This window comes from Chaetura pelagica, unplaced genomic scaffold (genome assembly GCF_000747805.2).
Source record: "Chaetura pelagica isolate M959 unplaced genomic scaffold, ChaPel_1.0 scaffold634, whole genome shotgun sequence".
NCBI lineage: Eukaryota > Metazoa > Chordata > Aves > Apodiformes > Apodidae > Chaetura > Chaetura pelagica.
Window position 1 is genome coordinate 513,205 of NW_009953085.1, and position 15,166 is coordinate 528,370.

The window sequence follows — 15,166 nt, forward strand, 5'->3', positions numbered from 1 at the left end:
GTAGGGAAGTCAGATGTAGAATTTGTCTCTCTTGCCTTTTATCCCCATCAAATCAAGAGGCTTAGTCAATATTTATGTGTATTTCTGTCCCACTGCACAGTATTGCAGTAGAACTCCAAAACCTCCAGGCAAGTAAGCTAGATGAAAACCTCAGTCTCATAGATCAACAGCAGCAGCAGCAATAAAAAGGTGCCAAGATAGAGCTGGGGTTAGAACCTGGCTTACTCCAATTCTGGGTCTTCTATTTAGGCACTTGAATATGATGAACACAAATGAGACTTGTGCTGAGATTGCACTGGCCTGAGGGAGTCTGGTGGTATAAACCTGGCTCCTTGGTGTGACCATTGGCGTGCAAGATGAGAAAGCAATGGTAAACAGAGCACCTCTGTTCTATAACTCGTGTTGCATTATGCTGGTGGCTGTGGTCCACAGCTGTAATCTGTAGGGAATATGAGGCTGGGAGCACTCCAGTCTTGCATCAGACTTGCTGCAAAAGAATCAGTATAGGGCATGTTGTAGTGGGCCCAGGTAGTGCTCACTATCTCTGTCCCTCCAGACTGTTGAACAGTGCACCTGGAAACTTGTTTCCACTGTTCTGTTGGTAGTGGAGACTGGAAATGTTTCAGCATCTGGGATACCTTCTCATAGCTCAGTGCCTGTGCACAGGAGCTAATGTACTGCTTTAGGTGTTTGTTTTGGTGTTTTGGTTTTTTTCACAAAGAGGTTTTTAGCTATTATGCCACTTGATTTTTAGCTAATTGTTCTATATGCCTCACTTTTATAGATACTTATGGAAAATGTTATCTGTGGGCTGATTTCTGCAGGTATTTTGCTGGTCAGGCAAGATGGACTTGCCAGCGTAGCATATGCTGGGGTTATGTTCTGTGTGCAGCCTGCAGAGTTCCTGAAGAGTCTGGCAGATGTGATCCTGAACAGAGGGGAAAATATGAGCTGAAAGTGGCTGATGTGCCTCCCAGCTTAACTACTGGAACATCCAACACATGCTGCTAAGACTTTACTAAATTCCTTTGCAGGTCACATTTAACATAGTTTTCCTTACAGGTTATGGTGCTAGTTGGAAACCAACCCAGCCCTTTAAGTAGAGCTTGTTTGTGGTAGAACCTGCATCATACTGAAGAAGAGGATTCAGTTTGTTCATACCCCTCACTGGGTTTTTTTTGTGTGTGCCATCACTCATTTAATAGGAGCAAAACAAAAGTTGATGTGCCACACACTTTCTTGCAGGGAGTTTTTCCCCCTGCCCCAGCTTGGATGTGCCCCCCTCCCATTTGCCTCCACCCAGTCCTTCCTGTCATCTCTCATCCTGCATTCATCTGTATTCAGCCCAAAAGCCAAATACTTTAAAGTCATAAAAATAGTAATCTCTTTTTCTTTTTCTGTGGTCCTTTCCCAGACATGCGTGTCATTGTGTTTGCAGGTAAAACAAAACAAAGACAGATCATAGAATCATAGAATCCTAGGGGTTGGAAGGGACCTCGAAAGATCATCGAGATCACCCAGTCACTCCCTCTGCATCTTCCCTGAAGTGAACTCTCTTGATTAGCTTTAGAAATGTTTTATGGTGGATACATTGTAAAAGTTTCACTTCCACATATTGGACTTTCCTCTTTTTTTCCCCCTTTAAATAGAGGTGTTGCAGGGTTGGACGTGAGATGTTAATGCATTTAGTTCAAACTGGATCATGAACACCTAAGTTTGCTTTTTTGTTTGAAGAAGCATTTTACTAGTATAATCAAGGCTTTTACATATGTAAATAGTAGAAGTTAATATACAGAGTATATGTGCTACTTAACACAAGAATTAACGCTTGGGTTTTTTTTCACGTCTTTCTAACATTATCCTGAATGTAGTTTTTTCAGCTTTGCAAGCTTTGAGTTAGGCTGCTGAGCTTTTCTTATTACACACTCACTACCACCATTCCCACAGTTCTTTACCAGTATTGCTTATTGTTTCTTTTCCTGGGATTCATTCTCTGTATCTCATTTCTTTTGCTTTCATGTTTTGGCTTGCAAAGCCTGGGAATTTTTCTTGGAATAGAACTTTGCCGCTGCTAAAACATGCCTTTTACTCATAGCATTCTTTATAACTTCAGAACCCTTTATTGATAGGTAAGCTGTTTTTCTGTTCTGGTAAGAAGTAAAGTAATTGGTTGGTTTTCAAGTGAACAGTTTTATTTTTTTATCTGTTTTAGGGGGTGAAATGCCAATGGAACCTGAAATTGCAATGCACGCTTCATGAGCACTTTAAAATATTTTTAGTATCCTCTGGTTTTGCTTGGTGCTTTCTAATTTTTCCAACACTTGCATGAACTGACTGGAGCTACCTATAGGTAGTGTTCCATTGTTTCTTGAAGTGCTCTTTTTTTTTATATATATTAAACAACATACTCCAGGGAAGGGAGGGGGGGTCAGAGGGCGGGGCTGAAGCAAAATACAGGTAAGACTGAATAATTGTCTATCTTGATAGAGCAGGTTGTTTCAGTGCACAAGAATATTAAACTATTGAAGACTTTAGAAGAGAACTTGCTGTTAAAAAATGTGCATTTGGATGCTAATTGTATAAGGTAATTGAAGCTTATTTACAGTCAGTTCAGTAGCATTGTCCTTCTATTCTCAAATTACAGGTGAGTGTTCTTACAGACCAGGTGGAAGCTCAAGGAGAGAAAATCCGGGACTTAGAAATCTGTCTTGAGGGCCACCAGTTGAAACTGAATGCTACAGAAGAAATGCTTCAACAGGTAAACATCTGGATCAGAAAGCTTCTTGCATGACCTTCCCCAAGAGAGGGGTGAACACGTATGCTCAGCATGTCTGCATGTGTGACTGCCTTTGGCAAAAATCCCTCTTTTATTGGACTCCTGCTGCTTCACACTTTTTTTCTCTCCCCCTTCCCCCCCCCACCCCCCCCGGAGCATCCAATTTTCCCAGGTAGTTGCATCACAGAAAACTCACTGTGAGATCTGTGCTAGTGACTTGAACATGACCCTAGGGCTTGGGATGGAAGCACAGAACAGTCTGTCTGATCCTAAACCCACCCTCCCTGCCAGCAGAAAGCAGTCCACATTATCTCTTCCTTGCCCTAGAAGCACAGGCATATTCCTCTGACAGTCTATCTCTGAATTTCAGGGACAGCAATTGCTATGAATTTGTAAAATTAATTACCCACTAATGTAACAGCCTGCAACTTTGGGGAAAAATGAATGGCATAACTAAAGGACCCTTCAAAGTGAGGAAAATGAGAGGATAGGGGAATGAAGTCATTTGCAGACATCCCATATCCAGAACAAAGAGAGATCTCACTGAAAATCCTTTTTCTTTTCCCAACACCCCCCTCCCCCCCATAAATGTTTCCTTGTTTTCCTGCTGCAGACATGTTTTACTGGCTGGTTGCATAATACTGTACGTGGCAGCATGTAAAATGAAACTATGTGTCTTATTTGTACTGTGCTGACAAACTGAATTTGGACATGGTTGAGTAACTGGTTAGACAGGTTAAATGTATCTAATATGTAGGAGTTACAGAATTAAGAAGTTTAATTTAAATATCTTATGTTTTCCTATGGCTTTGAAGCTGAACAGGTAGCAAGTTGAATTAATTACTGTATCAAATTTGGATCTATAGCCATTTTTGCTTAATTTAGGAGCTTTCACCTTATTTTTGAAAGACAGTATCTTAAGCCGTATCTTTCTTTATTTCAATTGGCAGTTTCAGGCTATGTGATTTAATTTTTGCCCTTCCATGTTATATATGTATTAAGGGAGCAGAAAAAATGATAAATTAAAAATTTCACATTTCAGGTATTACCACAGAGCTGGCAGGTTGTCGATGCAAAAGAACTTTTGGGTGCAATTTCCTTTCATCATCCACTGGCGATACAGTACATTGATATAAAAAATAGATCTGAAACTGTAAATTACCCTCAAAATATGTCAGAAATTTGCAGAATATTGTATTTTATTAACTTATTTCCTCTCCCCACCCAAAATTACTCTTTTAGTCTATGTGAAATGGACAGATCTTTCTATGAACAATTCTTGGCTTCAAATAAAAGTTGTGTTAATTATTATAATCTTACTTTACTATAAAGATCCATGTACATATATATGTAAGGGGCAGCAGTTTCTGTAAGATAAATTCTTCTCTAAAAAAACCTTAATCTCACACAACTTTTGCAGCCCAAAATTCTTCCAGCTGGGAAAAGTTTTATTCTCATACTTAAATGAAGGGATGTTTTTAAAAATGCAGGTAACGTGTATTTAGTTTTCAACTGAGATGTGAAGTGAAATTCAAAGAACAATAACTATTTAGGTTCTGAAAATCTGTTTTCAACTTCAGGAAGGCTTTCACAATAGAGTGTAGAAGTTTCCTGTTTCAATTTAAAACTAGATAGTTGTTCTGTGACTTCTTCTAAAACTGTTTATTGTTTCTCTGACTTAACATTTTCTGCTCTGGTAGTCTTCTGAGGAAACTGAATTTCAACTCTGATTTAAGAGAACACCGAGGCATCTGAAAATAGAATATAATAATGCACTTATATTGCTATTTTAGTGAAAACATTTGAATCTGCCACTTGGGCATTTGGCACATGCATCCATTGCTTGCAAAGCTGAGTCTGAAGTGAAAAGCTACAAATGTCTCTTCTACAAGAAGTCAAGAGACTCTTCAAATAGTTTTAACATAAATCTTAAATCGAAATTTTGAGGTCACTTTGAGCGCTTTAATTGTTGCCAAATGGAGTAATTCCAAATTTATTTTCTTTTCTGTACTCATATTAAGTAGTTAGCAATAAGCTCAAACTTGTTGATTGCTTTGTGTTGTAGTTCTGAGATCTTGCATTTAAACATAGCTTACAGAATTTGTAAGTGACTGATCTCTCATGTTCACAGCATGTATAATAGCTCAAGTTTGGTGTGTGTTTTTTTTTAAGAGAAAGAATTATCTAGGCCATAACTTGGTAAAGATTTATGTTTCATTTTAACCTTAAAAGTTTTTCCATTTGAACTTTGCACAGACATGTACGAATACACTTAGAATTTTTATATACTTTCAGTAGCTGAACCAAAATTTAAAAATAAATTCATTGTGGAGTGAATATATTTAAAATCTATTTTCTCACTGGAATAAGAAAAATAAATATTTTAATATTTTAGTTCCGTGGAATAAGAAGGAAGAGCAAATTAAATGAAATACTGAAGGATGATGAGGAAATGGTAATTGGGATGTCTTTCTTGTGGATTACATTCCCTAGTAGACAATGAGAGATTGGAAACTGGAGTTAGATCTCAAAATCTTAACAGTCAGAGGAATTACGCATTTATTCTAGCTCAGCAGAGGGTCCTGTTTGTATGTAATTTATTTTAAACCTTCTTTTCTCACTTCCTCTTGTTAAAAAGATTATTCTCTAAAGGGGAGGAGCTGAGATTTGGAGAGAAGGGAATGATCTGATAATGTGGTGATTAGGACGTTCCCGTAAGTTATGTTGCCAACAGGCCTTCTTGCAGATAATTTGTCAAAACTAGAGTCGAGTATCTGGCCTCAGGGACTTCAGCAGACTGATGGATCAATCAGGTTTTGGCAAGAGTTAGCTTCAGTCTTCTCAGCCAGCAGTTCCAGTGTCCTGTAGAAGTAAGTGCTCATGATGCTTAGCAGTGAGGTGAAAGATACTAGTGTTTTTCCTGTCAAAACTATTTAATGGGTTTTCCAAGTCAGTATTTCTTTATTTTTAAAGTGACCTAACTTATTTCTGATAAGAAAAAAAATCATCTGCCTCTAGGTACCTATATAAATATTAGTGCTTTTCAGAAATACTTCTATTGTCTTCCAGAGGTGCACATAAGTGCATGTAAATTCAATTTTATTTCATGGTTCTGCTTGCTTATTTACAATATATTGAACTCCACTGATTTTTACCTTTGTGAACTTAATTCGACTGCTTCCTCTAAATGCAAAAGAGAATTATAAAGATAAGTGGCCTAGTCTGAAAAATTTGTTCTGTATATTAGAACTAACCTAACTCCAGTATGGATAAGCAAATTATTTACTTATCTGGAAAATCGTGTACCTGAGTCCAGGGAAGCCCTGTCTTTTTAATTTTGGGAACAGTAAGAAAAGTTACTCTTAATTACTTTTGTGCCCAAAATGCTACAATAAAAATAAAAATCATACACTTTGTTGAGATAATTTAATCATGACATCTGTTAGTTCCACAAGAGAAAAGGTATGTAATGCTACCCTGCAAAATGGTTTTTGCTGAATCTCTGCTAGCAGAAACTTGTCCACTTTGTCAGGGTGGAGTTACTGGCTAAAATCCTTCTGGCTTGTGATTTATGCACAGTTGTTTTGAACCCTGCTACAAAGTGATCATGGAAAGAGTTTTGAAATAACAGGTAAAATAAGTTTTTATACAAATTACATGAAATGGCTGCTCAGCATTTAGGGTAGACATCTTGACTTTAGAATAATAGCAACAGACTTCTTCTTTGCAGAAAATTGTGATTCTTGATCAGTCTAAGAAGACAGTTCAATAGCCCTTAGTCAAAATATGAACTTTAAAGAAATTAGTTGGGCCAGTTTAAAAGTTAATGCTACAAAAAGGAGAAGGCCTGATACTCCTTTCATCAGTGTGCGTCTGCAGCTTACTTTATACTGACTCTTACACTTACCAACTTTTTCCTCAGCAACTGGGAGAAAACTAGCTGGGCTTTGAAAAGAAGGGGATGTTTTTCTGCTGGGTGAGTTGAAACAGGTCACAGAAAAGGTCAAAGCGTGGCACAAGGGCAGTGGTGAGATGCGCATTTGACCTGGCTTTTTATAAAGCCACAGCCAAAAAAACCAGGCTCAGCAGTGTCTGAGAAACAAGAGAATCCAGTGTAACAGATGCAGAGATGCCCTGGTGTGCACAGTTACAGGTAACTCATGTATGTTTTCATGAGATGTGATGCTTATGGTGTCAAACTCCATGTTTTGCTTTTGTTAAGGATACTTTTTTTGCTGCAGTCTCTGATCAAGAAAAAGCATGTGTTTCAAAAGCTCCTGAAAGTCAGTGGCAAACTTTTGAATCAGTCCTTAAGCGTGGTTCTGGTTTAGGCCAACAAACACGTTTCCTTGATCATCCTTCATAGTAAATGTAAGGAAAAAATTTTCTGGAGCATGACTTGGGAGTAAGATGCCAGTTTGGTCTCACTGAATTGCCTTCCAGTAGTATCTCTGTTGTGGTTCCTTGTCTCTCCTGGCTGGCTCACCATTGATGGTCATGGTTTGGGACAACACGACAACAAAGGAACAGCCCCATGGCCCCTCACTCAACTCCCCCCCACACACACACTCTGGGATGAGGAGGACAAAACTCACAGGTTAAGACAAAGGACAAGGAAGGTTCTTCACTGATTAAGGTCCTGGGCAAAACAGACTCAACTTGGGGAAAAATAATTTAATATCACACTAATCAAACACACACAGGACACAGACACACACAGAGCAGGGCTTGCATATGTTACCCCACCCTTCCCTTCTTCCTGGGCCCGAATCCCTTTGTTCCCGGTTTCTCTCCCTCCTTCCCCCCAGCGGCACAGGGGGACAGGGGATGGGGTTTAGAGTCAGTTCACAGGCTGGTGGTTCCTTCCTCTCCTTGCTCCTCAGGAAGAAGGATTCCTCACAGTCCTCCCCTGCTTCCCCACGGGGTCCATCCCATGGGAGAGAGTCCTCCACGAACCTCTCCTTCATGAGTCCTTCCCACAAGGTCCAGAGCTGCTGCAGCCTGGGCTTCCCACAGAGTCATAGGCTGCTTTGGGAACAGCCGCCTCCCCTGGCCCCGGGGATTGCAGAGTTCTGCAATCAGGGTCCACAGGCAGCAAATCCACTGGCTACAAAATCCAAGTCCAGTGACCAAGTTCACCCCTCCTGACGCCCTCAGAGAATGTTCCACCATGTTCCTCCACTAGTGCAGGGGGGCAGCTGCCATCTTGCCATGGGTTGCAGGGAAACTTCTGCTGGGCACCTTCTTCCCCTGCTTCCTCACCAACCACCAGCACCGCTCTCCTTCCCCAGCACCACTCTTCTCTCTCCAAAATGTCTCTCTGCTCAGGTGTTATAGCAGTTCTTTTGTATGTTAATCACTGAGGCGCATCTGTTGTCCCTCTAATGGCTCCTTGGCTGGTTTTGGAGCAGAAGAGCTTCTCAGCTTTTTACCAGAGCCACTCCTGGGGACCTTACCCTGCTACCAAAAACACACCAAACCAAACCAGAACGCTGTCTTACCATCAAATGTGTAAAGAATATGGAAATGCCAGCCTGTGTGAGTAGTTACCTACCTTGCCCCTTAGCACATTATGATGAATATCTTGAAATAATAATATGAAAACTTCCTAGAATTATCTTGTGAAAACAATTTATGTTGACAGTCCATTCCAGTATATCGACTGCTTTAAAAATGTAAAACTGCAGCAGATTTTACTGAAGAATGATATGTGTAAGTCTTGTTCTAAGTTAGTTTGTAGCATTTCTGAGTACTCTTATAGCCAAGTTTAAGAAATAAATAGTTTTAAGAGAAGACTCTTGAGCATTTGCTGTATTAGCTGTGGTGGAACTTGCTGTCAACTTTTCTTTCATTTGTGCTATGTACAAATGTAGAAGAGAACTGGAAAACAAAAATAACTTCTGTTCCCTAAAGTACCCTAAATCACCCCGTAACAGAAAGTACCAGCTGGGCAAAATGTAATCAAATTGATGCTATGGAATCTATACTGTCAATCTTGACAGCTGTGTTAAGTCAGTTTGAAAAGTGAATTTTTTGCGCATACAGATTTCACCTCCACAGTTCTTTTCAGTGTGTTTGTTGTGGTAATTACATGAGTGAGAATACTTAGTTACCTCTTTGCTATTCCAGTGCTGCATTTGATTTATTTAACAGATACTAGTTCCCCTTGAAGCTCTGTGGCATAAAGTACAACAGCATACAGTTTGCTTTGCCAACAAAATTGCTGGTCTGTGTGGCAACGTCTTTCCTGTACCTGACCTGTACTAAACTGTAGATAGGGCTTGACCTTGTGTTTTCACCTTCCATATCTTATTTGTGACACATTGCAAAAAGCAAGCCCAGAGTCTCTTGTCAGATGGTTACATTATGTACATGTGGTTGTGTCTTCTATCAAGTGAATTTATTTGCCAAGTACAAAGCACTTAGCTTTAATATCTTTTGTGTCTTAAAAATACACATAGAAATGGAAACTCTTGCATGCAAACAGGAGTGAATTTCTGTTTCTTACATCAGTTTATGACCAACTTCTTCCTGGGTTGAAGGAGCAGTGGAAAGTGTGCCAGACAGTGCCCTTCATGAGGCACAGTGGAGAACCAGTGGATTAAAAAAATGCAGGGAGGAGCTGTATGAGACTAGGAACTTCAATCCAATGCAGTTTAGTGTGTACCTGTTCTGGTTTTGCAGTTGTCTTATACTCAGGGGAGCTAGAATCCTATCTTGGTTGCAGAGTATGAATCTGGTACGTATCTGTTTGCTTCTCAGGAACTTTGCTGGCTGGCAAGGATCATTCCTTCAGCTTTCATTTGCCTGAGTTATCTGATCTTAGATGAATTTCAGCACTTGTTTATAGCATGCAGTAACTTCTTGCCAGCAGCCAGCTCAGTGTTTCAGATTTTGGAGCGTGCTTTGTGCTGCTCTGGTGTGAGGCATAAGGTTTTCAGAGTGTGCTCTCAAGTTGTGCAGCTTATCTATACAGGTGAGCATTACTCTGCTTTTTTATTTTACAGTTAAGGTAAGCACAAATCTGCTCGTCAGGCGTATGCAAAGGGCTGTTCAAATTGGCAGTGCAGTGGGAAGTTCTGTCCTTTCTGTTGCTTAACTATATAATGGGCAAATGATGAATTGAAAGGCTGTAATTCACTCTGGGCTACTGACTTGCACCATTTCATGGTGATTACACATGTGCATTGCTCTCAGCTGTGTTTTCAGTTAAGCAAATACCTGATTTCTTCCACGGCTGACACACAGGACTTGAAAAGTGCAGTCCTCATTAGTGGTGCTTCTTGCTGAATTTTGCTTACCAGGTAGGTAGCTTGGTCAGTCTAACTCTCTCAACTATTTTTAATAAGGGTGAAAAGTATTGACATTTTTTGAGTGTTGTGTTTTGTCCAGTGCACAAATGTGAAATTGGATCTTTGGGCTTTTTTTTCCTCCCGCTTGACTGAAATTTACTTACGGTTTCTCAATCAGTGTATGGCATGATTCTTTATTCTGTTTTGTGGGGTGTTGAATATCCTGGAATTTTCTGTGCTCACAGCTGGCAGTCTAGAATAGTGCAGTGTCCTCTTGCTAAGCTATTTTCTGTCATGTTAAGTTTTATAAGCAGCTTTATAAGAATTATGTATTTCCAAGACAACAAAATGTGAAAGTGATACACAGCATGTGTTCCAGTTTCATGGGCAATATTGAAAGCATGTTGAAGTATTTTAAAAGAACACAGTGTGAATTTTAAAAATACAATTGTTTTTGGAAATAGATGGCTGTCTATTGGTCTGTCTGGTGCGTGCATATTCTTCTGCACACTCTATTCTACTCTAAAGAGCTTTTTTTGCTTAATTTTTAAAGTTAGAAGTTCATTTTTTAGAAAAAGAACTTTGATAAATTGAGTTATAGTACTTTTAAAAATTCAAGTATCTTGTTTAGAAATAAGATTTCTTAGAATATGTTTTGTTTGTTCTGCATTTCAGCTCTTTAAGATCCTCTTACAGCTTCTGCAGCCCAAATTACCATTTTGCCTGTCCTGTGTTGTTTTTTTGCTTTATAACATAAATTTGTATTTTCTTTTCTTACAATTACATATTTATTCTGGCTGAATTCAAGTTGCATCATACCACTGAAATACACTATAATTTCTCTGTAACAAAACGGGGCACATTCTTAATGAGCTGTTCACTGTGAGCATCTGCTTGCAGATGAAAATAATTGCTTCCAGATGTTACATTTCAAGAGGGGACATTTACTTTAGAGGGCACTTTCTTTCAAAGCAAAAGTTAGACTGTCTAGATGCAAGAGAAATTGTCAGCTGTTTTAAATCAGTGTAGCTCCATTGAAGACAAACAAGGGATAGTTAGCTATTTTGTCTATTTTAAGGCAGGGGTTTTATGCCAGTTTACACTAGCTGAGGATCTGATTCAGGGCAAACTGTAGAATTTTGTTTGAGTTTATTTTAAAAAAAAAGTTAGCTGCCTTCATGCTCATTTATACCAGGTAGCACCTTAGTCTCCATGTGGAGCTACTGAACTCAGAGTGAGTAGAGTGGGATATTACTCTTCATAGCATAACTAAGTGCAATTTGGGAGTCTATAGAAAAAATAAGGAGTAAAGCCAGATGGTGCACTCAAAGGATGACTCTTCAGTTAAAAATCCCTAGAGGGTTGCAGTGTCTCCTTGCCTTATTAAGAAATCTTCCTGTTGTATCATGGAACACTTATGCTAGTGTAAAAAAAATACAACTATATGTTGTTTCAGTTCAACAGTAAATAGAGACTTTCCATGGGGCCAAAGTCACCTCATCCTACTAGTCTTTTTTACATTCAGTGGCCTTATTTTTATCAGAGTTCTCTTTTATAGCTATGTCTTAATCTGCAAAACTCTGCTGTGTTAACGGCTTTACTGAGCATGTTCCAGTCTGGGCTGGAATGTGCCTCTGAACTTCTGCAAATTAGTATATTTCTGGAAGATAGAGGAGTTACTTGTAATCAACAATATAACTGTAATTTGTAATCAACTTTGTAGAAAGCAGCTACTACTGGGATTTCATTAGATGACTGCCTCTTAAGGAGTTTCTCAACAAAAAAAGTCAGTGCACTATCTTTTCCCGATTAGTGCTTGATTTATTTCATTCAGAGAAAGTAAAACAAACCAAGAGGCTACGTTTCTGTTTATTTTCCCATCCATACACAGATATCATTGTCAATGTCAGCCGGAATGGGTGTGGCACTGGGAATAGTGGGTGGCTTAGATAACTAGTGTTCAAATGCAGATGCAAGTTTAGTACTATTTTTTATTTGGGCAGTATTCCCCACCAGACTAAATCTCCCCCCCTGCCAGAGCAGATTTGGGTTCCAAATAAGCTTTAACTGTATAATTTTAAAAATAACTTTTGCAGCTTCCTTGTCTCCATACCATGGTTTGAAACATACTATACAGTTTGTGGAAGAGATGAGAAAAAGGTGATGGACAGGGCAGTTTCTGATCATGCAGTAACATCAGCATAGATTCAGAGTAACTACACCAGCTTCAGTTAAGTCACTTCCACGTAGTTTAAAACAGAATCTCCTGTGATTCCTCTGTGTTTTATCTGACAAAAACACCAGTGAGATTTATGAATTACCATTACATTTCTTAACCAATTAGAAACCTACATTCTTTTGCAAAAATTAATTAGGCACTTGAAAAGTTAGATGTTGAATTTCAGTAAGGCTTAAGCTCCTGAATGAATTGTTTTCCCTGTGCAAATGGAGGCCAACAGAAGCAGGTTATATATGTGACGATACACTGAAATTTTGGAACTTTTAAATATATTTTTTTTTCCTTTGGCATTCTTGAAAACTGAAAGATGCAATGAAGGAGTGAATATTGAAAGATTTCCAAACACAGTGATATCACTCTGCCCAAAGTATGCCTTTCTCTGCAATCTGACAAACAAACTTGGGGCAGGCAAGCAAAAGTCACGGCCAGTTGTTTCTCTCTTGCACTGTTACTCAGTTTAGACATTGCCTTTTACATTCAGTTAGGGCATTCCACTTTTCATTCAGGTTCTTCCCTCCAGGGTGTGTAGCCTTCAGAAGTTAACACGTGCTACGTCGTGTAAACTTTCTAGTGCTATGAGCTGACTGTAGAAATGTTCCTTGTCCTTGACACTATTTTGATTAGGGTTTTCATTTTGTAATATGTTTGATTGAATAGCACGTGAGTAGAAGTTCTAAAATATTTTGTTGTAATACTAAAACGTGCCTTGTCTGGTAAGTGTTTTTGGGAAGTAGTCATCTGTTTTGTAATGTGTCATGGGAAGGACTCTGGCATTATGTAGATTTGTGTTTGTTCAGCCTTTGTATTGTTTTCTGATTTCATGTCTTTCCCAGGGATTAACTCTGCCAAACTTTTTCTTGAAATGGGATGGGGGACACGGTGGTTTAGTGATTAACACAGGAGAATGTTTAGTTGAAAGTAGCTGCAGAACTTGAGAAACATGCGGTTAAAATAGTTCAAAGTACATGCAGCATGAAGAGAGGTTGAGAAATTTGATTTCATGAGTTTGCCAATCACTCCATTATGTAAGTTACTTTTGCTGCTTGCTGTAAATGCCTGCATCAAATCTATTTTCCTGCTTTTTTTTGCATTGTAAAACAGTGGCGAGTCTGACTTCTGAAAATATATTAATTTTGCTTTCTTATTGGAAGCATTAAACACCAGGGTTGAGACTTTTCTCTGGGTCTGATAGTAAATCCCTTAGGATTCTGTCAGCATACAAATAAATAACTGGAAAAAATGTTCTGCTTTGCTTTCAGGAGTTGCTAAGTCGAACATCACTAGAGACTCAGAAGTTAGATCTAATGGCTGAAGTTTCAGACTTGAAGATTAAGCTGGTTGGTATGGAAAAGGAACAGAGTGAATATGAAGAGAAACAGAACAAAGCTGAGGTGAGTTTCTTTCATTAGCTTTTTTTTGGTCGATTGTATTCCTGTAGTGTGCTTGTCATACACCTGAACTTTAGAGCTTAAATCAGCATGCAACAGGGTTTTCCATGCTTACAGCACAATCTGTACTATTGGTCTTGTGAATTCAGTGAGGAATATGATTATGCATTTTTGGGATGTGGTTTCTTTTCCCCTCTCTCATTATACTTCAAAGGTTGCTGTTTGGCTTTAATCAAGACACAAAGTCCCTTCCAGAAGCATACATTGCAATTGGCATTCACTTAACCCTTTCCACAGGCACTGGACTGGCCTGCCAGAGCTCTTGTAGGTCCTTGTTTATGTGGCAGAGGTCAGTAGTTTGAGGGATGCTACAAACACAGATGATGAAATACTTGATGCTGCTAAGGCATTCATGGCACTTGAGAGGGAGAGGCAAGGGGCAGGGCATTTTCCTCAATGAGCTTTGCCCCTTGTGGTTTCATAATAAATAGTGCAAAAAAGTGACATGCATTGGTGGAAATTCTAATCCTTACTCCTCTTCAGATGTGGAGGGTTTTGGACATCAAAGCAGCTTTACTTTTAACCATATTGGTTAAGAAAAAGAGTATGAAATGTGGAATCGTATGGATAACAACCATGTCATGGGTGAGCAGATGGGAGCTGGGAAGGAAAACAACTATGGAAGGCAGTACTTCATATGAATTGCCATGTCTTACCCTATTCAATGGTCCTTTAAGGGGACCAACTACCAGGAGAGGATTACCTCTCCAAGATTTATATGTTGCTGACTGAAAAGACTATGTTCCACATGTACTTGGGACAATTTGAAGTCCAGGCAGTGTTAGAAAAGTGCTCTCCATAACATTGCTAGTGGACTATTTGATAACCATGAATAAGTCGTTTACCTGCAGTGACATAATATATTTGGGGTGTGTTTGTTTTTTAACTTGCTTATCCTCTGAAGTTTTCTTTAGAGATTGAAAGATAGCTCAAAGAGAGCAACTTCTGGCAAAGGCTGGAAGCCAGAAAGGCACCAGCTGCTGTTTTAAACATCTGTGGCCTTCTCATGCTCTTTCACACATAATTGTCAGTGTCTTGTGAACAGAAGGCCTAAGCAGTCTTGTACTTCCTGAAACAGGTCTGTGCAGCACCTAATCACTATAGATGGCTGCCTGCTCCCAGCAGCCCCCTTCCTGAGGCCTTCAGCACTCCCTATTCCATGTCCAAGCTGCCTAAATTATTGCAGGACCCACTCAGTCAGCCTAGAAAGCAACAAAACTTTTGAGTGCACTTGCATTGACGGGGCTTTTAAGGACCCTCTAGGTCTGGACCTGTGGTGAGGGTGAGGCTATTACCTGTGAAATTCTTCTACTACTGCAACAAGTTGTATGGCCCCCTTGGATGGAAAAGTTGAACTTTATTGGCCTGGAAGCCTTTGTCGTATTGCTAAGTGGTAGGAAACGTTCCTGCT

The 15,166-nt window shown here is 39.3% G+C and overlaps 1 protein-coding gene across 1 annotated transcript in view; it reads left to right on the top strand.

Annotated features, from left to right (window-relative positions):
- The window catches only part of PPFIBP2 (PTPRF interacting protein, binding protein 2 (liprin beta 2)), an 85,209-nt gene that overhangs the window by 36,833 nt on the left and 33,210 nt on the right, over positions 1-15,166 (top strand). The window contains exons 4-6 of the mRNA XM_009996988.1: positions 2,645-2,758; positions 5,824-5,847; positions 13,567-13,698. Coding sequence (XP_009995290.1) covers positions 2,645-2,758; positions 5,824-5,847; positions 13,567-13,698 — 270 coding nt within the window. The remainder of the gene's footprint in view (positions 1-2,644; positions 2,759-5,823; positions 5,848-13,566; positions 13,699-15,166) is intronic.